This window comes from Syngnathus scovelli, chromosome 8 (assembly GCF_024217435.2).
Source record: "Syngnathus scovelli strain Florida chromosome 8, RoL_Ssco_1.2, whole genome shotgun sequence".
NCBI classification, from domain to species: Eukaryota; Metazoa; Chordata; class Actinopteri; order Syngnathiformes; family Syngnathidae; genus Syngnathus; species Syngnathus scovelli.
This window is the reverse complement of record NC_090854.1, coordinates 10,639,097-10,664,155: the sequence shown is the minus strand read 5'-3', so window position 1 is coordinate 10,664,155 and position 25,059 is coordinate 10,639,097. Positions and strand designations below refer to the sequence as shown.

The 25,059-nt window shown below is 40.3% G+C and overlaps 3 protein-coding genes and 1 long non-coding RNA gene across 6 annotated transcripts; 1 reads left to right on the top strand and 3 right to left on the bottom strand.

Annotated features, from left to right (window-relative positions):
• Positions 1 to 295: 295 nt before the first annotated feature.
• Positions 296 to 3,140, top strand: LOC125973187 (protein lifeguard 3). Its single transcript, XM_049727061.1, has 12 exons — positions 296 to 401; positions 621 to 879; positions 951 to 1,018; positions 1,079 to 1,143; positions 1,218 to 1,271; positions 1,362 to 1,412; positions 1,485 to 1,524; positions 1,636 to 1,673; positions 1,762 to 1,849; positions 2,153 to 2,248; positions 2,359 to 2,412; positions 2,523 to 3,140. The coding sequence occupies exons 2-12, from the start codon at positions 630 to 632 to the stop codon at positions 2,670 to 2,672; spliced, it is 954 nt and encodes a 317-aa protein (XP_049583018.1). The 5' UTR covers positions 296 to 401; positions 621 to 629; the 3' UTR covers positions 2,673 to 3,140.
• dars1 (aspartyl-tRNA synthetase 1) lies at positions 2,913 to 18,804 on the bottom strand. The gene is made up of 18 exons (XM_049727055.1): positions 18,648 to 18,804; positions 16,143 to 16,254; positions 15,650 to 15,679; positions 15,396 to 15,453; positions 14,781 to 14,873; positions 14,100 to 14,202; positions 12,219 to 12,321; positions 12,033 to 12,113; positions 10,545 to 10,604; positions 6,777 to 6,888; positions 6,168 to 6,302; positions 5,060 to 5,207; positions 4,523 to 4,669; positions 4,366 to 4,408; positions 4,197 to 4,277; positions 4,005 to 4,116; positions 3,595 to 3,666; positions 2,913 to 3,389 (listed from the first exon to the last, which is right to left on the bottom strand). Exons 1-18 carry the CDS (start codon positions 18,668 to 18,670, stop codon positions 3,298 to 3,300), a joined length of 1,605 nt encoding a protein of 534 aa, XP_049583012.1. The 5' UTR covers positions 18,671 to 18,804; the 3' UTR covers positions 2,913 to 3,297.
• On the bottom strand, positions 7,620 to 9,617 carry LOC125973189 (uncharacterized). Its single transcript, XR_007483072.2, has 2 exons — positions 9,412 to 9,617; positions 7,620 to 9,105 (listed from the first exon to the last, which is right to left on the bottom strand). It is a non-coding gene; the product is annotated as an uncharacterized lncRNA (long non-coding RNA).
• A 3,046-nt stretch (positions 18,805 to 21,850) lies between the features above and the next one.
• On the bottom strand, positions 21,851 to 24,241 carry cxcr4b (chemokine (C-X-C motif), receptor 4b). 3 transcript variants are annotated; one of them, XM_049727057.2, is made up of 2 exons: positions 24,088 to 24,241; positions 21,851 to 23,434 (listed from the first exon to the last, which is right to left on the bottom strand). In XM_049727057.2, exon 2 carries the CDS (start codon positions 23,396 to 23,398, stop codon positions 22,277 to 22,279), a length of 1,122 nt encoding a protein of 373 aa, XP_049583014.1. In that variant the 5' UTR covers positions 23,399 to 23,434; positions 24,088 to 24,241; the 3' UTR covers positions 21,851 to 22,276. The 3 variants fall into 3 exon arrangements, with proteins under 3 accessions (XP_049583014.1, XP_049583016.1, XP_049583015.1); XM_049727059.1 differs by having other exon boundaries at positions 21,851 to 23,404; positions 24,088 to 24,240; XM_049727058.1 differs by having other exon boundaries at positions 21,851 to 23,431; positions 24,088 to 24,216.
• Between the last annotated feature and the right edge of the window lie 818 nt (positions 24,242 to 25,059).

Sequence of the window (25,059 nt, the reverse complement as noted above, 5' to 3'; positions counted from 1 at the left end):
AAAATTAGATCAAACAAAAGTTATTGTGCTATGGCTGATACAGTAACAAAATTAAATTATTAAAATGATTCAGCACAGAAAAAACAATTCATATCTGCTAGAAGTCCAATGGTCTGATCCTTAGAGAATGCCAGGCCCATTTTGTTAACAAATAATAATAATTATTATCATTATTAGATGAATATTACAATAAGAGAATTTGACTTATAATTTGGCAGTAAAACATTACCTCATTTATTTTTTCTTTAAAAAGGATTAGAATGTGCATATGCAACAGGAGTATCCGTCATATGACACAGTGTTGACTAGTGTAAGTTACAAAACACATATCCTATGACACTGAGGACCAAGGTGCACATTTAGGAAAGTGCAGAGCACAGGGGACAGAGCCGCTGAAACAAGTAAGAAACATCAAATTTATTACGCTTTATTCATCTTGTACTCTGTGAACCAGTCCATCGTGTAATATCTAAATACCATTGTATACTTTGATAACACAATAATTGCACAATCGAGCCCCACTAATAAATGAATCAGCTTGTATATGAAACGAGGGTTCAAAACTGAACAATCAAGCCATTCTCTCTGCTGTAAAATGTCCAAACCCTCTTACTTTACAGGGTGCAACCATGTCATCTAAAGTGGATAATCCTCCAGCCTATGAAGATGCATTGCAAGATCCCAAGTACGAGCCCACCCAGCTGCAGCATGGTTCATCTGACGCGCCGCCTCCATCCTACAGCCCTGGCCCTGGCATGTACCCCGGCCCTCCCGGCTACTGGGGCCAGGCCGGCATGTGGGCAGCGCCTGGCCTCTCTCCATCTGGGATGCCCACCACAATACCCACTCTGTCTGCCAGCATGACTGCAACCAACCCAAGTCAGGAGCAAATGTGACGCATGACCTCCTATTTGTGCGCACTATACATGCTGTCTCATCCTAATTTGCAGGAGAAATGGAGGGCTTTCTAAGCACGCAGTGGGAGAGTACATCTGTTCGACACGCTTTTATCAGAAAGGTAGGGCTGCTCATCATGAGTTTCATCTTACTGGATCTAAAATGTGTGCTTGTTTGGCAGGTGTATTTAATTTTAGCAGCTCAGCTCACTGTCACCTTTTCAGTTGTGGCCGTCTTTACATTTGTGTAAGTGTGGACACAATATCAAACCCCTGATATCTCGTCTACTTTCTGAGTGCTCTCTATTTGCACATCTTTAGGGAGCCAGTCAAGATGTTTGTTATCAGATATCCTGGAATCTACTGGGCATCCTTGTGAGTTATAAAATGATGCTGTCAAAGATTGTAACTGCAGCCAGGATGGAGTTTGTTTTTATGCAACTTGAATGTTTTGTATTTTCTTAGAGTGGTTTACTTTGTCGTTTACTGCATTCTCATCTGCTGTAAAGAGCCAAGGTACCATGCCCGCTTTAAAAGCTACGATTATGAGTTAGTTGCATGCATGGATTGATTACAGTGTGTGTCCAGGAGGCGCTTTCCATGGAATCTGGTGTTGTTGGGGGTTTTTGTGAGTACTTGATTATATATCAGAAGCCATGTTTGATTTAGCAGAGCCTTAAGCAGAATGTCAAATTTTAAAAAAGCAGTGACTTATATTTGTATGGTTTGTCTTCTGCAGACAGTTGCCCTATCTTATATGTCCGGAACAATTTCAAGGTTTGTTTATGCCCCCTTTTATTTTACATACACCACACCATCATCATGTGTTTTTTGGTTTTAAACACCCAATGTATCTATTTTCCAGCTATTACGAAACCAAAGCAGTCTTACTTGCCATGGGAATAACGGCCTTAGTTTGCGTAACTGTCACAGTCTTCTGCTTTCAAACCAAGGTAGATGCAAGTCAAAAGAATGTCTGTGTGAGGCTCAGCAGCCTGTGGCTTGTCACACAAAGTCTTTGTTGTCAGTGTAAAAGAACGCCTTTGTCTCGCATTACAACTGTGAACCGTGTTCCTTTTAAATATTAATAAGATTTTTGGGAAAAGATGTGAATCCATCTTTCGGTCTGATGCAAGGGAGATGAAAAACTGTCGCATCTTTGCTATCTATATTCGAAAGATTGGTGCCTCATTATAATAGGAATTTGAATGCACCTTCGAGACATTCACTTTTATGCGAAATGTTTCTCATCATAGGTTGACTTCACTTCCTGCGGCGGATTTCTCTGCATTGCCGCCATTCTGCTCATCATCATCGGTATGGTGACATCCATCGTGCTCGCCTTCCACTACGTAAGGGCCTCTTTTATAAAGGATTCTGTCTACTCATGTTTCTCGGAGAAGAAAGTGTATCCGTGCGACTAATTTACCATTCCGAGGCCTTTATTTGTGTCACTGAACAGGTGCCTTGGCTTCATATGCTCTATGCTGCCATTGGAGCAATCGTTTACACCTTGGTGAGCTTCAAAATTCCCTCTATGGACTGTTAAAGTCCCTGAAAAGTGAAAAGTAATGTTCTCAGGGCAACATTGCATTATTTAGGGTGGCTAAACTTGTTTTCTGTTAGTTTTTAGTATACAACACGCAGCTTCTCATCGGAAACCGGGAGTTGGCGATAAGCCCGGAGGAGTACGTTTACGGAGCGCTGTCACTCTACATTGACATTGTTCATATTTTCCTCTTCATCCTTCAAATCAGTGGTTCGGCCACTGACTGAGAGCTTAAGAAGAGCTCAACGCGTCCCTTGGGAGTTTGGACTAACGTTATCCTGTGTTAACTAGCTATTGTAAAATATGTTCCATAGCCAGATGTAAAACGTCTTCATGTGGTCCTTGCTGTTTTGCCGCCAACACTTGAGCACTTTGGATTTTTCTTGTCATATATTAAAGAGGGTCAGTTGACATTTTGTTGGAGAAAACATTTAGTTTGTTTGCTGAACAAATGAATACAAAGGCTGTTTTATGTTTTGAAAATATTTTTACGATCCATGGTTTGTTCTTTTGATTAAAAAAAAACATCTAGTTACAGACATGTAGGAGATGATGATGGTTAGTTGGAGGTAGTGAGACAGTAACTACAGGTATTGCATTTTTCCAACCTAACTCGAGTACACGCCTCGTGTTGCTCAACTGTTGCTTGTTGTTAAGACATCTCATCACAACAATCAATAAAGTTTCCTACTGTTGCACTGACTCCAATAATCTGCCTTAGTAGAAATAAATCCCAGTAGCGTGTTAGTGACTAAGAGTGGCACTAACCCGCAAAATCAGTATTGTGAATTAGTAGTTTCCCCGTCACTGTTATGAAGTCTGGTTTTGAAAAGATAGCCTCCCTTGACAGTTTCAAGGGGTCAGGCGTTTGGGGTCACGGGGGAACATGGAGGTCTGGCGCACATTGTGGAGCCCGAGGTACAACATGCAGACTCTCTCCAGGCCTACAAGGGATGACAGTAAAGTTACATCAACATCTTTTGATCAATAAAATAGGGATGGAAAAGGTAAAGTAACAGACAGCAGATTGGTTTAAAAATAACAACAAAACGATATGCGGAACAAAACTGTAATGTACAATGACTGTTTGAAAGCATCAAAGTATCAAAACCTTTGTTTTGTATCTTAAATAAGAACAGTGTTTCTTACCAATGCCTCCACCGCCATGTGGGGGGGCGCCATAGCGGAAGGAATCAATGTACGCCTTGATCTTCTCCAGATCTGTGACGTAGAACAGAAGGCACACGTGACTAGTTTCTATATTTCATCCACATTCACAAAGCACTGCTTCTGTGATTAACATTCATTTCCTTGTGGATTTTTTTTATTTGTCCCCTGCAGAGGGAGACAAACTTCAAAAGTGCCTCACATGCCTAAAAATGCTGTGATTGAGGCATTGGGATGGGACGTACGTAGGATTGTTATTTCAAATAATAAAATACTGTCATTTTTTTATTTTATTTATTAATGAAGTTACCAATTATTGTGAAAATAGATAGATTGATTAATAATAAAAGGACTATTGATCAAGTAAATTACTCGCTGGGCCCGAGTCTTACCAATCTGGTGATACATGGCCCGTTCGGTCAGCAGCTGCGCATCATGGATTCTCTGAGCCCCGGACAGAATTTCCTCCCCACGCATGAACATGTCATAGGAGTTGGAATTTTTCTGGAATTTAAAACATAATATGTCGGCTATAACGTTTCTCACTGCCGTATGCCTGCGTTTTGAGTTTGTGAGACACTTACAGGGTTGTTGGGATCAGGCATGGTATAGAAAGGTCTCACAGCCAGCGGGTACTTGTCCAAAACGTAGAAATCGGTATCATACTGGAGGGTGAGGGGAAAGAAAAGATAATAACCGTTGGAAGTAGGTAGATAACAGAAACTGATACACAATGAACGCATTTGGACCTACCTTCTCCTTGACAAGGCGGCCAAGTAGTTTTTCATTCGGCGTGCTGCAAAAACGAGAATTTATCAGTAACTTGTTCATTCCAACGTATGAAAATATATTTGTACAGATTCTCTCGTTAGGATATTTTGGCTTTCATCTACATGTGATCATTTCTGACCTCAGGTCTTCCTCGTCACCCATCTCCACCCCGGCCCCACGCAGCATGGCCAACCCCTCCTTGTACTCAAGTCTCAGAGTGGGCTCCAGAAATTTGAAAGGCTCACTAGGAAACTGTTTGTTTACAGTCTGGATCTCCGTCTGGAAGCTGACATAAAAAGACAAAAGTTATTGGAATCAAATAATTGTTCACCTCACCGTCAATTCATCCTGAAGAAGCAGACATAGTTGAGGAAATTCACCACCATGCCACCACGAGGGGGCACTGAAGGAACATGGACCATCATCTCATTGGCCGTTTAGCTGCTTTGCACAAAGCTGACAAACGCTTGACAGCCCATAATCTAAACTGGTGAAATAGTTTTGTCAGGAAATACAATAACTGACTTTTTCATACTAGGGGCTTGTCAAGTTTGATTTTATGTCATAAAAAGAAAATATTGCTGCATTCATTTCCTAACCATTCATTGAATAGAATGTTTGACAGAGCCCTCGATTTACTTCAAACAAAAACTGAACACTAATTCGTAATGCTTACTTGTCTCTCAGGCCTTTAAAGATCTGGACCATGGTGTCAGTGATGGAGTCAATGACCTCATGGTAATGGTAATTGAAAGCCATTTCAATATCCAGACCCACAAACTCAGTGAGATGCCGATGGGTGTTGGAGTCTTCCGCTCTGAAAACTGACAAGAATGACAATTTAGATTGACATCAAATGTTTAAAGCAGTCATTAAAAACTTAAAGCTGCTTTGTCTTAAAATACTCTAAAAGAAGCGATTAAAATGGGGTCTCGATCCCAATCGGATTTTAAGATCAGTCTTCACGCCATAAAAATTATGAGCTACTGGAAATTAGCCTTGCATAGGCAAAAGTATTATCAGAAGCGGGCTACTTTTTTTTTTTGTTTTTTGTAATTCGGGATTCAGTTCATACACGATTGTGAAACACAACAGAGTCCTGACTTTGTTTACTGAATGGCTGATGACTGACAGGTACCTTTATGATGACTGACACAACTATGACCATCACATACTAATTAGCTGCCAAACATAATTAGCCGCTAATTGCTATCGGCCATCGAGAGGACGACTAATAATTCATGCACTTCGTGTAAGTGTGAGGCTATTAAAAAGCTGCATCCAAGAACGCCTTCACGGCAACATCAACAATATTTTTCCAAAAGGACATCGTGTCCCCCTCGGGGTCATTCTTAACTGGACCACCGATGGAGTTTGCAAATCAGTCGAGGTGGCTGGGCACAAATCGTACAAGTGTGTCAACCGCCGCAGTCCAGAATCTACAAAGCTGCAACCATTCGATCCCTGAATAATAACTCAAAAACCAGCACAACATCTGCTCCTCTTTGCCCTCGACCTATGCTATGTTTACATAAAAATTGTTCCTCGCTGGACGCACAAGTCTGCTGGCAGAGCGCCGGTCCCAAATGGACTGGCCGTAACTAAGGCAACGTCAGTAAAGGGTATTCAAGCCTTAGATGCAGTGATGACCTTAAGTCCTTTTATTTCTCTTGTGAGCCGACAGAAAAAGACAAACCGAGGCTTCATTTTGGTTGTGTAATATCTGCCCTGATACAGAATAAGCAATTAATCACACTCTTGTTTTTTTTTTTTTTTTTTTTTACCTGGACCCACACAGAAGACCTTGTCAAAGTCAGCACAGATGCACATCTGTTTGTACAGCTGGGGAGACTGGGCCAGGTAGGCGCTGGTCTTAAAGTAAGACACTGTGAAGACGTTGGCTCCACCCTCACTGGCAGCTGGCGTAGGAATAAAAAAAAAAAAAACATTTTTTTTTTAAATTTGTAATGTTTTGTTTTTGTCTGATATTTGCATGCCAAGAGGAGGGCGAGGGCCCACCTAATGTCGCAAACAGTTATTACATGTCACGGGTGTTGGCAAACAGGAAGGTGTGGTTTTTTGCAAAAAGCACATCGTGCGGATTTACAGTTGCCGCTCGAATCAAGAGCACCACGTTTGAATTGCGAGGCGCTAAACCAAAACCTTTTCATTGGCTCTTGAGGAAAGGAAGAAGTGAAAGTGTTGCATAATTTCTACAACGTGTTGTGTAACAAAACCCAGACTCTCCAGTTCGTTATCAAGAATTCTCATATGAGCATACTAACTTTTTAGTAAAGCAATGACTTACATTTCACCTGTGGCTAGTCATCTAGAAAGTGCACTTCTGTTGAAAGCTATCTCAGATTTCCCAGGGGATCAAAGTGTGTGTGTACCTGATATGATTTTAGGTGTCTGAATCTCCACAAAGCCCTTTTTAGTGAGGGTATCTCGGAAAAGTTGGCACACTCCTGACTGCAGACGAAAGATGGCTTGGCTGGTAGTTGTCTTTGAGAGACACAAGCAAACATTGCCACAATGAAATCAGTTAATGCAAAAAATAAAAATAAAAAGAACAAAAAAAAGGGGAGGTTGAAGTGAAACTCACGTACAGAGTAAAACCACAGGTACAAAAGAAATAAAGTACCGGTAATACCAGTAACACGAAATCCGCCAAAATGCGACAGTTTGACAGAAGCCAGTCAGAACATAACCGAACACCGCCCTACAATTACTCATTCACATACAACAACTTTACTGGCTTTGGATTCCAGATATTAAACAGGCTCATGACCAAAGGACCTCGCCTTTTCAGTCAGTCTTCCCCCCAAATGCGGTTTAGAGTCACTTTATTCTTCTTTCTTGTATCAAGTGCCAGCGGCATACATGAAAATAAGCAATCACATCCAGACAAACACTTTACAGCAGCATAAAACACTTCTCTATACTCAAAACAACAACTCAAAACTGTCCTGACCTGGACTGTGGAAAAAAACTCACTTCCTGTTCTGAGTACACCTCAAGTGGGTAGGTGTCAAACTGTCAACATTGTTACTATTGCGCACAGCAAACAACTTGCGTTTTGCTGAGTTCAGCGCTGCGCAAAAGATACTCGAATCAGACGGGACTGTCTGTGCTGCTGTGGTAATTTACCACAGACGTTTCAGAACGTGGGAAACAGTGAATTGGATCCTTATATACCGTAATTTCCGGACTATAAGTCGCGGTTTTTTTCATAGTTTGGGTGGGGGGGCGACTTATACTCAGGAGCGACTTATATATGTTTTTTTTTTCACAAATTTTTACTTGATCATTAAGACATCACTTACAAGTATAGTTGACCACTTCCCATGTTATTTTTAGTATAGTTGATCACTTCACATGCTTTTATTTCTTTATCTTGAACATATTCAAAACATAAAAAATAGAGAAAACATCAAATAAAGCAATTAACACTTTAAAGCACCATATCCAAGTCCACTGTCTGCTGTATGTACACTTGCTCCATTTTTGCTCCTCTTATATTTATTATTATTATTTATTATTATTTGTTTATTTATCATTTATTCAATACTCTTATTTATTCATTGTTAGTGCCTTCTTGGTTTTTTTTGTGTTGCTTGTATGCATATGTGTACTATCTCACCGAGGGATAGTGGAAATGTAATTTCTATCTCTTTGTGTGTCTTAGTATATAAAAAAATATATCGACGATAAAGCAGACTTTGAATTTGATAAAACAACCAAAAAAAATTATATTTTCAGACGAAACTGGATGAGGGCGCTCTAAATTTTACCGTTGGCCGTGACTCATCAACTGGGTGGGCTTAAGAAAAATGGCACCAAAAAGAAACTCATATTTTGCAGGTTACAAACTTCAAGTTGTAAAATATGCAGCTGAAAACAGTAATCGAGCAGCAGAAAGAAAGTTTGGAGAACCGTGATGTACCAATGGATTACTATTTCAAGTGACGTCAGTAGCGCGGCGCGCCGGTTGTTTACATACAAACGTGCCCACACAAGGACTACCATCATTAGCGGTGATCATTTCTAAGTGACACGGAGGACAAAGAGTTTGAAGGAATTAAGGATTTGGAGTGACATAGAAGGTTTGAAAAACTATTATGGCTTTTACGCACGCCCGGTCTCTACTGAGTCGGGGGCCGACGCTCGGCCGAGTGGCTGTCCGCGAACGGTGCGCGGGGCTCGGACATGGCCATTACGCACGCCCGGTCTGTCTGGAAGTCCACGCCGCCACACGCTTGGAAGTTTGTTTTGTTTAATAAAGAGCCGTTTACCAAACCTACGTCGATCCTTGTACTTTGTTAACGCTACAATATAGTTATATAGTAGATCTGTGGAATAAAGACGAGGCTGACGTCAGGGCGCACGCGCGGCGATGTTGACAAAGGACGAGGAATTTGATCGATGGATTTAATGGAATTAAAGTGCACGGATGGTTTGATAATATTATTGGCTTGTATTATAGTTATTTAAAATATAGTTTATCTATCGTTATATGAGCCTGTGGAATATTTTGAAGCGCAAGCGCCCTCAGCCGTGCGCACCCATTGTTGACAAAGAACGATCGATGGATTTAATGAATTGGAGTGACACCGATGGTTTTATAAACATGTTATTCATGTAATAGTTGTCCTTAATCACTCTATATGTTACGTCAGGTCCGTTCTCAGCTCTTTGTTTGTGTTTGTCACGTTAGCATACCTATCGTTTAACCTGTTGTTGCTATTTAATGAATTGGAGTGACACCGATGGTTTTATAAACATGTTATTCATGTAATAGTTGTCCTTAATCACTCTATATGTTACGTCAGGCCCGTTCTCAGCTCTTTGTTTGAGTTTGTCACGTTAGCATACCTATTGTTTAGCCTGTTGTTGCTATTTAATGAATTGGAGTGACACTGATGGATTTATAAACATGTTATTCATGCAATAGTTGTCCTTAATCACTCTATTTGTTACGTCAGGCCCGTTCTTAGCTCTTTGTTTGTGTTTGTCACGTTAGCATACCTATCGTTTAGCCTGTTGTTGCTATCGTTTAGCCTGTTGTTGCTCGTTCATGACTGTTTTTGGTGTGGGATTTTGTCGAATAAATTGCCCCCAAAATGCGACTTATACTCCGGAGCGACTTATATATGTTTTATTTCACTTTTTGGGGCATTTTATGGCTGGTGCGACTTATACTCCGGAGCGACTTATAGTCCGGAAAATACGGTAGTCGCACGTCTGGCGGTTACGCCAAACAGAATAAACCGATTCTTAGCTCCTAGATGTGCTGCATTAATGTAATGGATTAGCTATGATAATTAAGTTGAGGTATTTAAACTAAATGCAAGAAAATTGATTTAATTTTATGGTGGCTAAAAGACTAATATGAAGGCTGGAGAGTATTCTTACACATATACAATGTTGATGTAATGGTTGTAAAAATGACCACAGACTTGTCTACTCAACAACACAACAGCAGCTTGCTCCCAACTAATTTGCACAATCTAAATTAAATCAAGTAACCCTTTGCCACTGTGCTGTAAAAGAAAGCACATTGCGTTTAAGGGATAGTCTTTAGCAAATGTTTTATGGTCTCCTTTTGGAGAGTCTGCCCGCAAGTGCGAGAACCACTTTTATAGCTTCACTGGACCCTGATGTGTCCATGGACTTTAAGTGCAGAGTGTTACGGGAGCAGGTGTTCTTGTGATATGAGGGAGGGTGTGAGCACCATCCTGCATTGTGTGTCTGTGTGTGTGTGTGTGCGTAGGAGGCAAAAAAAAAAAAAAAAAATCAAAACGTTTCAGGTCATATATACAGTTGCTCACCTAAGTTCAACATTCCTCCCACACGGATGTACAGCATCAACACATTAAATCACAAACTATTGGAGATCTGAGTGATTTGCAATGCATGTAATAAATACATAAATAAATAAAGCTGGGCTACTATCCCGATTGAATAAGGTCAACTACATTACGCACGTCGATGGAGACAAAACATTGGTGTCCCGCAATCTTTTGCCGAGCTCAGCATTTTGTCTTTTAAGAAAAAATTAAAACTGGCTCATGAGTCGTGATTAAGATTGGATGGAGTATGTCTCTTCATAGGAGAGGACTCGAGGCAATCTCTCTTTATCTCTCCAGGCAACAACTTACCCTGAGATCAATCACTCGGTTGTCCAGTCTGGTGTCCTGGTTGACAGTGGCTCTGCCCTCCTGCGGGAAGACAAAAAAATATATATATATTTTTTTAAAAAGCCATTTTATTTGATTAAATATCAAACACAGTTTTCAACTGAATCTATTCTTATTTTACCAGCCGCCAGAGATGTATGAAGGTTTTTGAAAATACTATCAGCTGGAGACAAAAGCCATCCACCTTTGATTTCCCCCTCCCCCCCTATTAGTTTGGAAAGCAAAGAGAGCGATAACGGCTTTGTTCCACCTGGCAGCCCAATAAAACAAAAGACACCTGGTGCTATGGAAATACGGTAGCAAAAGAACACAAATGAAAGAGTAAATTTTTCATCACAGGAGGAACCACGGCTTTCAGGGTCATGCATGTCGGACTTCCTCGGAGGACCCACTGGGCTTTGCGCTAATAGCCTGCGTAGCCACATCCTGCTCCCAACAGCCCAGCACAGCAGGGCAAAGGGTGAGACGGGCGGGCAGGCGGGCGGACTGACTGTTAAGGCCTCCGTCTCCCAGGACAACATGTGCGCCTTTTAAACCTGAAACGGGCATCTTAAATCCCAGTAGAAAACACCTGAGATGTGGTTGCAGCTGCAGACGTTGACCAAACAAAAACAAGCCCTAGGCTACCACAAGGCATTTCATTTTTAGAACAGAAATTAAATTATGGACAACTGTGGATCTAGGAAAGTAGTGATTTGTAGTAACGTGTTTGGATTTATTACCATTTATAGTTAAGAATACGATTCAGATTCAGCCTCACTCGACTATAGATAAAAATGGCATTTAATTCTAAATGGATTGATTCATTTTTTTTTTATGCAACCAAGAGAGTTATGACTTTTTATCCGCTTTGGACTATAAATTGTAAGCAATCCTGCATTTGAAGAAAAGAGGGAGGACCGGCACAGATCACATCCCAGAATGTTGGCATAAACTGATGTTTGAGAAGTCTCTGCAAATGTAAAGCTTACAAAGCCATGATGGAAACTTAACTGCTGTTGCATAATTTCCATCAGCATTAGAGAAACCACAATGCAAAAGAACTCATATGAACTATTCCTATCTTGAATGTCACTGTCAACCACAAAAATCCACACACAGTGAACACAACTGCATGATTATTCTAATTCTCACGGCCACATGCAACCGACAAGATGGTATAATTTACAAAGAGAATTTCAAATGATATTCATGACTATGTGTAAACGAATGTAATGATTCGGCATTAGTGCACAAAACACCCTAATTAGAATTCTCTGTGCTCTGCAAGGCTACACTTTCTTTGAAATCCCAAATTCTAGGTGGAGGAGTGAATATAACCGTTATTTAACAGATTAAGACAAATTAAGGTTTCACTGCATCAAATGAACTCACTCCCACTGATGAATGCCTAAAAGTTAAATTGTACCCTAAAACGGGGTCACCAGAAAGCTAAACTGTCATCCTCACCTCATCCCCTTCTCCTTCGGGCCTGACGGCATCATCCAACTGTAAAGGGAGACGGGCCTCGGCCTGGCTGATGACAAAAATCTGGAAAAAGCAGATTGGATCTTTAACTCCCTTACTGAGTTGCCATTTTGAGAAATAGCCTATTAAACTATATCAATGTGCACCAGTGGTAGAAAATAATGATACCCTCTCAATGTGAAGCTCCACATCCTGCTGGGAACAGCTCTCAATCTTCTGGTCCACTTTCCTCACGGATGCCTCCACGTCCACGATACTTTCCTTGCTGATGCTGTTGTGCGGGGAAAGTGGGACATTAAGATTCAAAGCGTTTATTATCATATGTACAAAGGAAAGCACTTTTTCTTTGTACAATGAAATTCTTTTGCTGTCCGTTAAAGTGCCAGACAAGGTAAGGAGATTAAAAGAAGGTTAAAAAGTAAAAAAAAAAAACACTTTTTAACCTTCTTTTAATCTCTTTACTTTGTCTGGCACTTTAACAAATAAGTAAGAGTACACCAGGAAGGAAATCTGTTCAAATCTGAGTGGGAGGATCGCTGCGTGATTGCATTTTTTTTTCCACTAAAGGGAAAACTTTTGTTTGACATGTAATGTGCCATGGAGCGCTTGGCATTTTTTAGTAATTGTGAGGGCTGAGACCATTGATTTATTTAGATACATTTTTTTTTTTTTAAAGCAGCTGCATATATTACAAATGAAAGGTTTTAGCATAACAAAAGACTGTTTCACTGTTTCCAATTAGCAAAAATATCATTAATCAGCATAGGGAAGGAAAATCAAACAATACTATCCCAAATTAATTTCCATCTTTATATTCATTATTTCTTTTAGAAAATATGTGTGTACAGCATATTATATAATGTCCAGCTGTGACTGTCCGGTTCTGAAGCTCAAACTAATGATGAGCCACTGCTGTGACTCTGCTAATACTGAGTTCAAGAACAGCGGGGGGGGGCTAGGGGGTGGGGCGTTTTAATCCATCACTTCTCTTCGGTCCATAACATTAATGAGGGACAGAACGTTGATGTGCTCGAGTCCCTTTTGGCCCCACAACAGCTGCTACCCGTACCCCCTTGCCGCCTCGTAGATGACTTAGATAAATAAATCCCACATTAATGACTTCCGCTTAAGGGCTGGGAGACTGATAGTAATTCAGGGCACATGAGGTAAACATTGATTTAAAACAAGACAGAAAGTTGGAAATAGCTCAGATTAGATAGCCCGATTTATTTATTTTTTCCCAGACACCTTTCGATAGCGTTCACCACAATACGTGCCTGAATGGAGATGATGCGCTTGCGGACCCGATGATCATCTAATTAAACTCTGCAAAGTGAGAGTGGGATGACATTCAATCTACAAAATGATGATTTGCCAGTATTATCATCACTGCCCTCACCAGTGACAGGATTTACTTGTAATCCAGAGTCTTACGCTGTCAGTCATCAAAACCAATTTTTACAAAAAGCGACAGGACTGATTGTCGCAGCTGTTTTTGAGATTTAGATGTGCGAATTGCTTCACGTTTGAGCCACAACGGCCAGAGGCAAAATTTTTCGTCATGTCAAACTCAACCAGTGCTCTTGACTTAATATACTTAATGTCATCAGTGCAATCGAGACAGTGACAATAGGCTGCTTCAATTGTTTTCAATTAAACAAAGTCAACAATTAATAGTCATGAGAACCGTTCAGCACATATTAAAAACTGTGTGTTTAAGTAGCTCATGAGTTCCTCATGTAAACATAAGAGAAATGCTCAGGCTACACTCGGTAACCGCTAACATGACTAATGATGCTTGGCTCATAGCATTTTAAGTACTCCGTCGGCGTATCTGCCATCTCAACAGGAACTGCTCTATTAAAAAGCTGCCATATCCGACCGACCCTGTTAACAGGCAGCTTTTGTGGTCAAGTGAAAAATGATTGATTTCCTCAGCCCACGCCTCTCTCAGAATGTGTGAAAATGGATCGGCGGACAATTAGTGCCCAGGATTTTCCCACCATTGTTTAGCGCCTCCCTAACAGGAAACGCAGTCTCCGTACTCACTTTGCTGCAAACTTGACCATCTGCTTGCTGGCACGATCTCCCACCGCCACCAGCGCCTGCACGTTGAACTGTTGCTGGCGCAGCACCAAGAAACACTGCTTCCCTAAAGACAAAAACAAGTGATGAAGCCAGAATGCAAAGATGAATGGCCGTTATAAAGCTGCCGTGTTTCTCCAAACAATGCCGACTTGGCCGGTCGAAAAGGTGATGTATGACTTGAGGAGCGACGCGGTCCCTAATTGAATCTTTGTCCGCACTTACAGGTAAAGTCGTGAACAGGAACACTCTTTGAAGAGTAGTGAGTGAAGAATGGCTGATTGCTAGCTTCCTAACAAACACACAACTATAAGGAGAGCAAACAATTCAGCGGGCGAGCGAGCTCCTGGGGAAGAAGGCGGCCGGACCACCCAGGGACTTTGATGTTTGCTGCCTGTGATAACAGCCATGTCATACTCCCACCGCAACAGTCATCCTCGACTGAATCAGGATGTTATTGTGTTCACACGGACATGCTTACAATGACGAGAACGATGGAGGACATGAGCGTTGAGAAGAGACCCTTGACCCCCGGAAGTTATCTTGACAGGAAATGACTAAAAGGTCGTCGTCTCGTTTCGAAAAATTGACTGATGATTGGATTCCACCTAAGCGGCGTTTTGAAACAGGACAAAAACAGCTCACCTTTGGCTCTGCTGGTGTGGACCCGGGCACGCAACCAGATCAACTCATCGGCCCTTTTGGGAGTGAGGTCCTTGACTAGCGTCAAAACTCTCTCTGCAAACATAAGTTAAATTGCTTCAAAGAGAGCTTTTGCGAATCCATTTTCACTCCACGGGGCGCACACTCAATCTGACCTTCGATATTTTCAAAAGAAACCAGACAAAAAAAACTGTGCGTAAGCATGCATGAGCGTGTGTGGCCAAGTAAATAATAAGATTTTGAAAATAACAGCAGTGCCAAGTGAGACGCCGCCTGACTGCTTTCTTCTGAGGGATTTCTGACAAATTGGCCTCACGCGTGTGACTTAGAGGCATGTTTCGTCCTTATTATCAGAGCACAGCAGACAAAGAGGCAGCATAAAAAAAAGTGGGGCTGCCACTGTGCCTGAGAACTCAACCCACTTGAAAGCCTTCCACCCTCTCCCCCATCCCTGTGGACTTCCCGGGAACGGCACGCAGGTGAGCCATTTTTAAACGGAAATAAATGGACCTTCAGATTAAGAAAGCTGCGGTAACGTTATCAGATATACCAGCTCGTGAATGTTTAGTGAGGAGTAGAAACAGCTGCCCAACGAACCCATTTTCTGTTGGGATTGCACCATTGCCATCACACCATAACGGTCCTTGGCAAAATCCTGAAAATTCAAACAACAAATATCCATGAGAGTCTTGCGCTTTCATTTCGCAAGCCAGGCGTTATTATTAAAAGAGAGATAACAGATAGTGGCCGCTTATCTATAGATTGGAATAACCGACACAGGTAGGCTTGCCAACTGTGAATGCGGGCGTTTACGCAAGAGTGTGACTCAACAGGTGAGTCAGTCAACTTACATCTTCCTCTTCGGTTTTCTGATCACCGGCCTGAAACACAAAAAAAGCTCGTGTTTAATTATATGACAGCAGTTTGGGCTAATGTACTGCCAATATGTAAAACATGTCGCTAGGTCAAATATAAGCTAACACACACAAAAAAAATCTGAATACAAATAATTAATGGAAGCTTCAGTTGGAGGCCATGCTCTTGAACAAAAAACAACAAAATCTTTTTTATTGACATGCGAGTGTTGCGTGTTGAGGGGGGAGCCAACGTGTCGAGCTCTCAGCTTATAGGAAAATAACACTTTGTTAGGGCCGGTCAGACGTAAACAAGTCTAAAATGGCAGGAATACTTTAACAATGGAGAGCGTTAACCCTCCCTCCCCTGGCTGAATAACAACCTTGCTGGAACCACAATGCCCATCAAGAAGGCACGACAGTCTTACCAGCTGCGAGAGGACGCAACGGATGTGAGACACACTTGGGAAAAAAAATAAAAAATACTGACCAGCTTGGCTTGTTTTTCAGCCTTTTTTGCAGCTTTCTCTGCTTCCTTCTGCTGTTTCTTCTGGGCTTTCTTTGACGGGGCCTGAGGGTCCTCCTCCGCCACCGCCGGCGCCCTGAGACAGGAAAACATACGCAAGATAAACACTCAAGTTGACTTCCACCTTCTATTCGTCCCGGAGGACGGAGGAAGTTGTTCACCGCCATCGTCACGTCCCGCTTGTAACCTTTAATCCCATTGTTGTGTACGAAAAAAGCAGCTGAAGTCGGCGATGAAAGATGCTCATTCAAAGATTTCGTTGAATGGATCCGCAAACACCATACTGTAGAGCTGACTCGCTTTGCGTGTGAGGTTAACTGATGAATTGCCTCAAAATTACCAATCAGCATGAATAGGAATAGTTGATTGTAAATTGGTGCGTCTCCCCCAAAGCAAGACAAAGAATAATATTAATGTGACTTTAAAAAAAAAAAAGACTCAGCATTTAATTTAAGGTTTTATGACGTTGGGAGTTTGGACTATGGAACAAGCAATTTGTCATACGAAAGGTCAATTTTTCTTTGAGAGTCAATCAAACACTTTATTCAACTTTTCAGGCACCAACCTGGTCAATCAAACAAAAATGTGGTCAACCTTTGCAGGTACCAAAAAAAAAACGAAGTAAAAACATCCCCAAAAGTGACAAATGGTGTCTCATTCACAACTATCACATGCTAGTACAGAAAGTGAAAATTATGTGTTTTATTATGGCATCGCTACAAAGATGCAATAAACTATATAATCTCATAAAAACAGACCTTTGCACTTCTTTAAATTCGTTTTTACATTAACTTTAACTAAGAGTGCAGGTGCATGAATAACTGCTGTTTGGATTTCCCAGTCCAGGTGTCCTGACCTAAAGGAAGGGAGCTGTTTCGTCACAGGAAAAAACATGGACCAAAGTCAGACTATGTTTAGCAATAAAGCTTTCAAAAATAACCTGAATTCATGATAGCGCTTGCCTTTTATAATGGGTCCAAAAAGGGAGAGCACAACCCATCTTTTTTTATTAATGGAATTCCCTCCAAACAAGATTTACCTCATAAGCACACTATTCTGATTAGATCACTTTTATTGGCATTATTTCATACAATACTAAAAAAAAAAAAATTCAAAGGGGTAGCTGAATTAAGGATTTATGTACAAACAGGAAAATGTCTCTTTTAATGAGTTGGTAAAACTGAGTTGGGGAATAATAACACATGTAAATTTGAGGTGTCTGTCTGTCAAACCTGTTGCTTTGGATGAACTGGAATAACCACTTCATTTTTACAGCAGCAATTACTGTGTGGTGCAGCTATTCACCAACTTTGCATCAGCTCAAGGCATTAAAAAAAAAAAAAAAAAAAAAAAAATAGCGAAAGGTTGTTGCGCAATCAGAACATTACATTCGCTCACCCTGACAACAGGTCACAATAATGTTTATCAAACATGTCCTCTGATGTTGCGAAAAAAAAATCCCATAAAGACGACAGTAAATTGATAAAACATTAAATGAGCTCATATAACCAAGTGATGCGTGTAATGAAATTATTCAAAGAACAATAAAATACAAGAAAAAATGTGAAGATTCTGACCCTGAGCAGAAGCAACAAACTAGTAATGTTATTTTAAACCCTATTAAGCAAAAACACCCACTATTCTAACTAACTACACGGCAAATGAGCCGAGCGTTGTAAAGTAACAGAGAACAACCGAGGAATGTTGATTATCATGTACCAACAGGTAGTACTTTGCAGAGCAGCTTTGAAAACAGAACTTTACAAGGAGCAAACTGCTTTTAAATAATCTAAACACATATTTGCTGATAATACCTTCGACATTTGCAATAACATTGTTTTTCCTGGGCCCAATTTTGTCAGCAATGTATCATTCAGTGCCAACATAAATTGAGAATCGGGGCCGGTTTGTTAGCTTTTATTTGGTGGATTTTAAATCAGGGTTCGAAGCGTTTATTCAATAAACAGAATACGTGGGTGGTGCATGCTGCTTGCACATTTGTTTAAAAGTAAGAAAAGGATATGTTGTCTGAAAATAGATACATTCTTGGACACAGATGACTAAACATAACAATAATCCCTTGCATCTGCAAATCATGTGGTTAAGTGCTGCATGCAATAACAATGTTTTTGGCTCATAGTCCTCAACCAAGACAGACAATATCAAAGTTTGTATCCAATAGTTGCTTGTCAACCAAGTATGACAATATCTAAATTCGTAAATCCTGTAATCACAAGTTACTCAAACATCTAATTTAGATTAATCAGCATATGAATATATTATGCAATGACATCTGGAGACATCGTGGGAATATTTTTATTTTCTTCCACTGACAGATGATGCAATCCAATGTGTGTGAAGGCAATGCCACCCAGCTAATGCTAACTCTATTTTAACCTTCTCGGAGCGACTTTAAAGTCAGGATTTAAACAAGACTTAAATATGATTGACCTAAAACACATTTCTTACCCCTGAACGCCGTCTTTAGTCATGACGAGTTATTTTCTGGGAGAATGTGCAGAGCTGCAAACAACAGAAACAGGCGTGCACCGCGTCAGCTGTTACAGCATGCACGTAAACCGGAAGTGAGGACTTATAGTGAGGGGACACCAAATGCCGTTTGCTTTATCAATCCGAATAGAAACAATGTATGGGAAAGGTTCCCAAATGTCAATAAAATAAGTTGTGAAACAAATAATCACGATCACACGTTCTAAAACACTTTTAATAAATACAAAGCAAACTTTATCTGTGTTTCATCACGTTATGAAGAATATTGCCCATAAATTATTAGAAAGATTCTTCTACTGGTCTTGTTTATTGAAGTGCATTTAGCATATTTTAAATAAACAAAGAAACTAACAACCATAAATAAATAAATAAATAAATACATAAATACATAAATAAATAAATAAATAAATAAATAAATAAATAAATAAATAAATAAATAATCCTTATCGAAACTCCCAACTGAGATTCACTGTCCAAGTAAACATAAAACGAAATTAATTCCATGTGTATTTAAATCAACCACATTATCTAGATATTTGCTTTAGATAAATCTATTTCACTCACTGCAAAATGACCATAAATAGGCTAGCAAACTGTATCGGTGTCAGTGCATTTTGGGCAATCAATATTTGAACACAAATGGTGGAGCAACACGTGTGGCTGGAAATGTAACAAAATATAATAAATATAAATATCATACATTGTTTTACCCCTGCAAAGCAGGACTAATATTACTGCAGCAGACTGGGGAATTATGACTGGCTTCACATACATCTCAATGTACCGCTGTAATTGCAGTTTAGTAGTTTCAGTACTGTACAAGAATATGACAATGAGGTGCAGATCTGTTCAATTACGCCTCTTTGGTGCACATAAATAGATAGGTGACTTGAGCTAGGCCATTAAATCGCAGAGAGATTTTCAGCTGAACAATTCATACTAAATGAATAAAACACTGTAAGTACTAAATGACATGAAACTATATGCTTCCAAGCAGGCATTAAAGAGTCAGCCTCTATTAACTTCCCTCTTTCGCCTTTGTCGAGTGCACTAAGGGTGTTCGGCTATCAAGAGAGCTTTGCAAGCTTGGCTTTCAGTGTAAGTGATGGTGGTTTGAATACAGTGGGGGGCCATCAAAGCTTTTCTCAGACTGCTTGCCACATGAGATATTGATGCAGGATACGGTCTTCCTGCTGCTCGCTCTTCCAGCCAAACAATGTGACTATTAGTGAAGCAGGTCATTGCCCCGAGGGAAGCGTTAGTATTTACGTTCCATTCATCTCATGTTTGCAATATCCCTTTGAAATAATTACAATCGGCCGCAAACAAAACTGTTGTTTTATTTGTGTGCGTCATCAAAAAAGACTAGCTCAGCCCATGGTGGTACACTGGTGGTAGAAAATATTTCCCCATCCGTTTTAACAACTTTGGTCTTTAACCCATACACTGAAGACCTTTCACCGCAACAAGATGCACACCAATTTATGCGGTTACAACTCTTGAATTAAGTATGAGAGGGGACGCATGTGACCCACAGGTTTATTCTTAAGTGGCCTGTGAGGATATAAATTGTATGCACTCAAACCGGCGCTTTGGGTCATTTGCATAGCTGCATTTTGCTTTGACATGCTAGCAAAAATTCATGATGAAAGTTCACTGTAAGGGCAGGGAACTCAACGCAACTCACAGTCAGCAGATTGGCAGATACTAAATAATTCAATCAAAACAAAAAGAACTTCATGTTGTGTATTTAAAATAATCACGCAATATTGCCTTAAAGTCCGCTAGGTCATTGCTAACACATCATGTAAAATGCCATAGACGGGTTAACGAACGAGTAGCATAAAGTTATGTGCTATGAAACTTCAAGCAATAAATGTAAACAACTGATATAACAATACTCACAAGAAAATCTTCTTTATCCTTTAGAAAAAACACTCAATACTATTGCAGTTTACCGACTTTACTCATTTTTGTTAGGGTTTTTTGTTTTTTGCATTCATTTCAATGAGGAAAGACGGTTTGAAGAAACGCTTGTATCTCAAGGCACCTCTGAATTTCAAAAGTGTATCCAAAAATCAAGTAAATCCATGAAACAAATACCAAGAGGTGGACTTTTACTTTCCAAAGCATAACTTTATTTTTTCTCAGTGTCCTTCCGAGGTCAATCTACTCCCTGCATCGATGCGCCAGTACATTTCTGTGTATAATAATGTGATTCTCCACTCAAATGCTGATGCATTTTGACAGGCAAAGAAGCAGATGAAAAGGTTTTGGATGAACACAGTGACGTGCTAACCTAAGATGTCTTCCTACAGTACACCGGCTGCAAGGCAGTCAAGGTCTTATGCTAATCCCGAGCCATTTGGGAACATTTCCAACTGAAGAACCATCTCTGGGTTTTATCCTGTTTCTCACTGAGAGGCCACAAATATCCATTAAGCATCTGACTTGACGAAGGCACTTCACACCTTTTTACATGTAAAGAAATGGAAATGTAGCGCCATCGGTCGATTGAAAAGAATGCCATCGCTCGCCGCATTGCACAGTAGCCTTTTAGTGGCTCCATTCTTCTCTCTGTCTTTTGTTGCCAACTTCCTTTAGTTTCCAACTTGAACATCACTAGTCCTAGTTAAAAAGAAACTCTTAATTTGGATGTCAACGTGTGTAACGGAATTGATGACTTATAATATATGATGTGAATACCAAACAAAGAATCTGTCTGCTCTTTTACTTTCACAAAATTTATAACCCATTTTGTGAAGACAATAGTGACGGGGATAACAAAACTTTTGACCTTGGTTAAATGGTTTAACACTTGTATACAAGCCCGGTGTCAAGAGGCCCAAAAGAAATGGGGTCAAAGAAGATCTTCACAATGCTTTCCCCCTTTTCTTATAGCACCATATGGATTTTAATTCTAAAGCAAGACTCTTAACATTGGTGTCAAGACTGCTTAAGATAAAAGTGCACAGATGTTCTTGCAATTACAGGGTCTGCACAGACCTCCGTCTGCTTCCCAGTTAGATCAGGTGGGGACATTTGTGTTGAGAGACCCCATGTCTACGCCCAACAACGCACACTTACACACACACACGCCCATCCCCCAATCCCTGAGGGCATCAAGAACCACTTGAGTGAAAACACACACACGACAGTCATTATAAGAAGGATTGAATTTGTTTATTTTCAGGTAAAAACAACAACAACAACAACAACATGCATTTACATATAAAAAAAAAAAGATGTAAAAAGCAGCATGCAATTTCCGATACAGAACTTCCAGTGTAAATGACAATAATAAATAAAAGCTTTTAGATAATCACACAAGTGCGAACACACAAAACTCTTCAAACTATTTACAGTTTCCTGAAGCCGCGACATCGCTCACAGCAAAGACAATTAAAGCTTGACCTAAAATGACCTCACAGTTTTTACAAAAAACAAAACCTAACTGTAAAGCAGAAGGTAAGCACCTGCTTTTGGGAAACAAACGTTTTTTGATTTTTTTTACAGCTGTACAAATTGTAGTAAATTGTTGAATTAAAGCTTAGTTTCAAGTCTCACATTTTAGAAGTTCAGTCGAGTTAACTTGACAAAACACTCGAAGACTCTGACTCAGTCGACACTGATGAAATCTGCCCGCGCTTTTTCGTCACGAGAGTTGCTTTCTGGCTCGATCTGCTGTTCAGCGTCAACGCGCTCTTGGCTGACTTTTTGAATTTAACTCCCAGGAAAGCATACAAGATGGGGTTAAGGCAGCAATGGAAATACGCTAAAGCTTCGGTGATGGAGATCCACTTCTCCACCGCTTGTTCAAGTTCACAGGAAGGCGTGACCACGTTGAGCATCATGAGCGTGTCCAGAAAGAGTCCCACGCAATACGGCAACCAGCAAGAGAAAAAGCAGAGGATGAGGATGACCGTGGTCTTCAGGGCTTTTTTCTTCTGCGCTTGACCCTTGGCGCCTCGTGAAAGCTTGGCGATGATGATGCAGTAGCAGACGAGAATGACCAAACCGGGAAGCACAAAGCCCACAAGAATATGTTGGAAGCGGAAAACCACCATCCAAGTGAGGTTGCTCTCATCGGGGTAGATGCGCTGGCAGACGATCCTGGAGTCGGCCACTTCCATGCTTCCATCGTTCATGAAGCGGTAATTAGACGAGCCCGTGTCTTGCGTTCTGGCGAACACCAAGTCAGGGACGGTGAGGATGGTGGCGGGGAGCCAAACGGCCACATAGATGATTTTGCTGGCCAGGAGCTTCCTTGTTGCTTGGCTGTTAGTGGCCCTCACTACAGCCAAGTATCTGTCCAGGCTGATAAAGGCCAGGATGAGCACGCTGCTATACAGGTTGACGGTGTAGATCATGTGCACAAACACACAAAGGAAACTTCCAAAGTACCAGTTTCTGGCCGCATCCACCGCCCAGAAGGGCAGCGTGAAGACAAACAGCAGGTCAGCCACAGACAGATGCAGCCGGTACTTATCTGTCATTGTTTTGACCTTTTTCTGGTAGCCCATCACAATGACTACTAATCCATTGCCGATGACGCCAAGAACAATTATAATCCCAAACACGACCGGTAGGAAAATCTTTTTGAAATCGTCGCCGAGCGCCCGGCCGCAGGGCTCCTGAAAATCCATGTCGAAGTCGCCAGACTCCTCTGAGAAGTTGTCAGAACTGTTGTTGAATATGTAGACGTCCATAGCAACCTAAATGGGTGCAGTCAGAATATGTGACTGCTTTACATGGAAGATACAAACATGAAAAACAGTTAGAATCTGCAACTTTGTCTTGGTAAACTTTTTAAATAATGCACTCAATCAGAGAAAGTCAAACTAATAAGCTTTACATGGAAGATACAAACATGAAAAACAGTTAGAATCTGCAACTTTGTCTTGGTAAACTTTTTAAATAATGCACTCAATCAGCTAAAGTCAAAATAATAAGCTTTACATGGAAGATACAAACATGAAAAACAGTTAGAATCTGCAACTTTGTCTTGGTAAACTTTTTAAATAATGCACTCAATCAGAGAAAGTCAAACTAATAAGCTTTACATGGAAGATACAAACATGAAAAACAGTTAGAATCTGCAACTTTGTCTTGGTAAACTTTTTAAATAATGCACTCAATCAGCTAAAGTCAAAATAATAAGCTTTACATGGAAGATACAAACATGAAAAACAGTTAGAATCTGCAACTTTGTCTTGATAAACCTTTTAAATAATGCACTCAATCAGATAAAGTCAAAATAATAAGAAACAGCAAGCAGTCACCTAGAAACTTATTAAAAAATAGTGAACACAATTTGGCATTTGCTACACATAATCTCTTCTTGTAGAACAGCAGTTGCAGTCTAAATTAGATAAACGACAAAGAAAAAAAAACTCACCTCAGAGTTTGGAAAACAAGTGAATGATACGTTAGGACTACAATGTGTGTGAGCATTTGAACTGCGTCTTGTGAGTGCCTCATTAAATGTCGGGGGTGTTACCCCCCGGCCTGACCCCTCCCCTGGAGGAGGCGGTACCCACTGTTCCAAAAACGGGTAGACTATAAAGATTTGTCAGCTCTCAAACTTTGTTGAAAGCCTGCCTCAAATATTAAACACAAGCAGTTATTTTCAGCACGTTCATACACGCGCATGAGAAGTTGCGAAATTAGTCTCACTCTGTAATTCAGTTGACGTCTAAATACTCGTGTAAACAAACAAACAAAAAGTGGTGAAAGTAGAAGTCGCCTGTCGTTAAGTAAAAAATAAATAAAAATAAATTAAGACCTGAAATTGCACCTGAGGACTTACAATTGAAAAAGTAGCAAGCCACTTTAGACAAAGTATATTAAGTAGAAAGTATAGCTTCAAAATGTAGGGCGGAAAAATAAATAGTTGTCATAATAATAAATACTCAAGTAAAGTCAAGATATGTGTGAGAAAAAAAAAACTATTGAAGTGGAACAATAAAGTACAATGTGTACTGTTATGACGTACTTCACACCTCTAAAACGGGTAGACTATAAAGATTTGTCAGCTCTCAAACTTTGTTGAAAGCCTGCCTCAAATATTAAACACAAGCAGTTATTTTCAGCACGTTCATACACGCGCATGAGAAGTTGCGAAATTAGTCTCACTCTGTAATTCAGTTGACGTCTAAATACTCGTGTAAACAAACAAACAAAAAGTGGTGAAAGTAGAAGTCGCCTGTCGTTAAGTAAAAAATAAATAAAAATAAATTAAGACCTGAAATTGCACCTGAGGACTTACAATTGAAAAAGTAGCAAGCCACTTTAGACAAAGTATATTAAGTAGAAAGTATAGCTTCAAAATGTAGGGCGGAAAAATAAATAGTTGTCATAATAATAAATA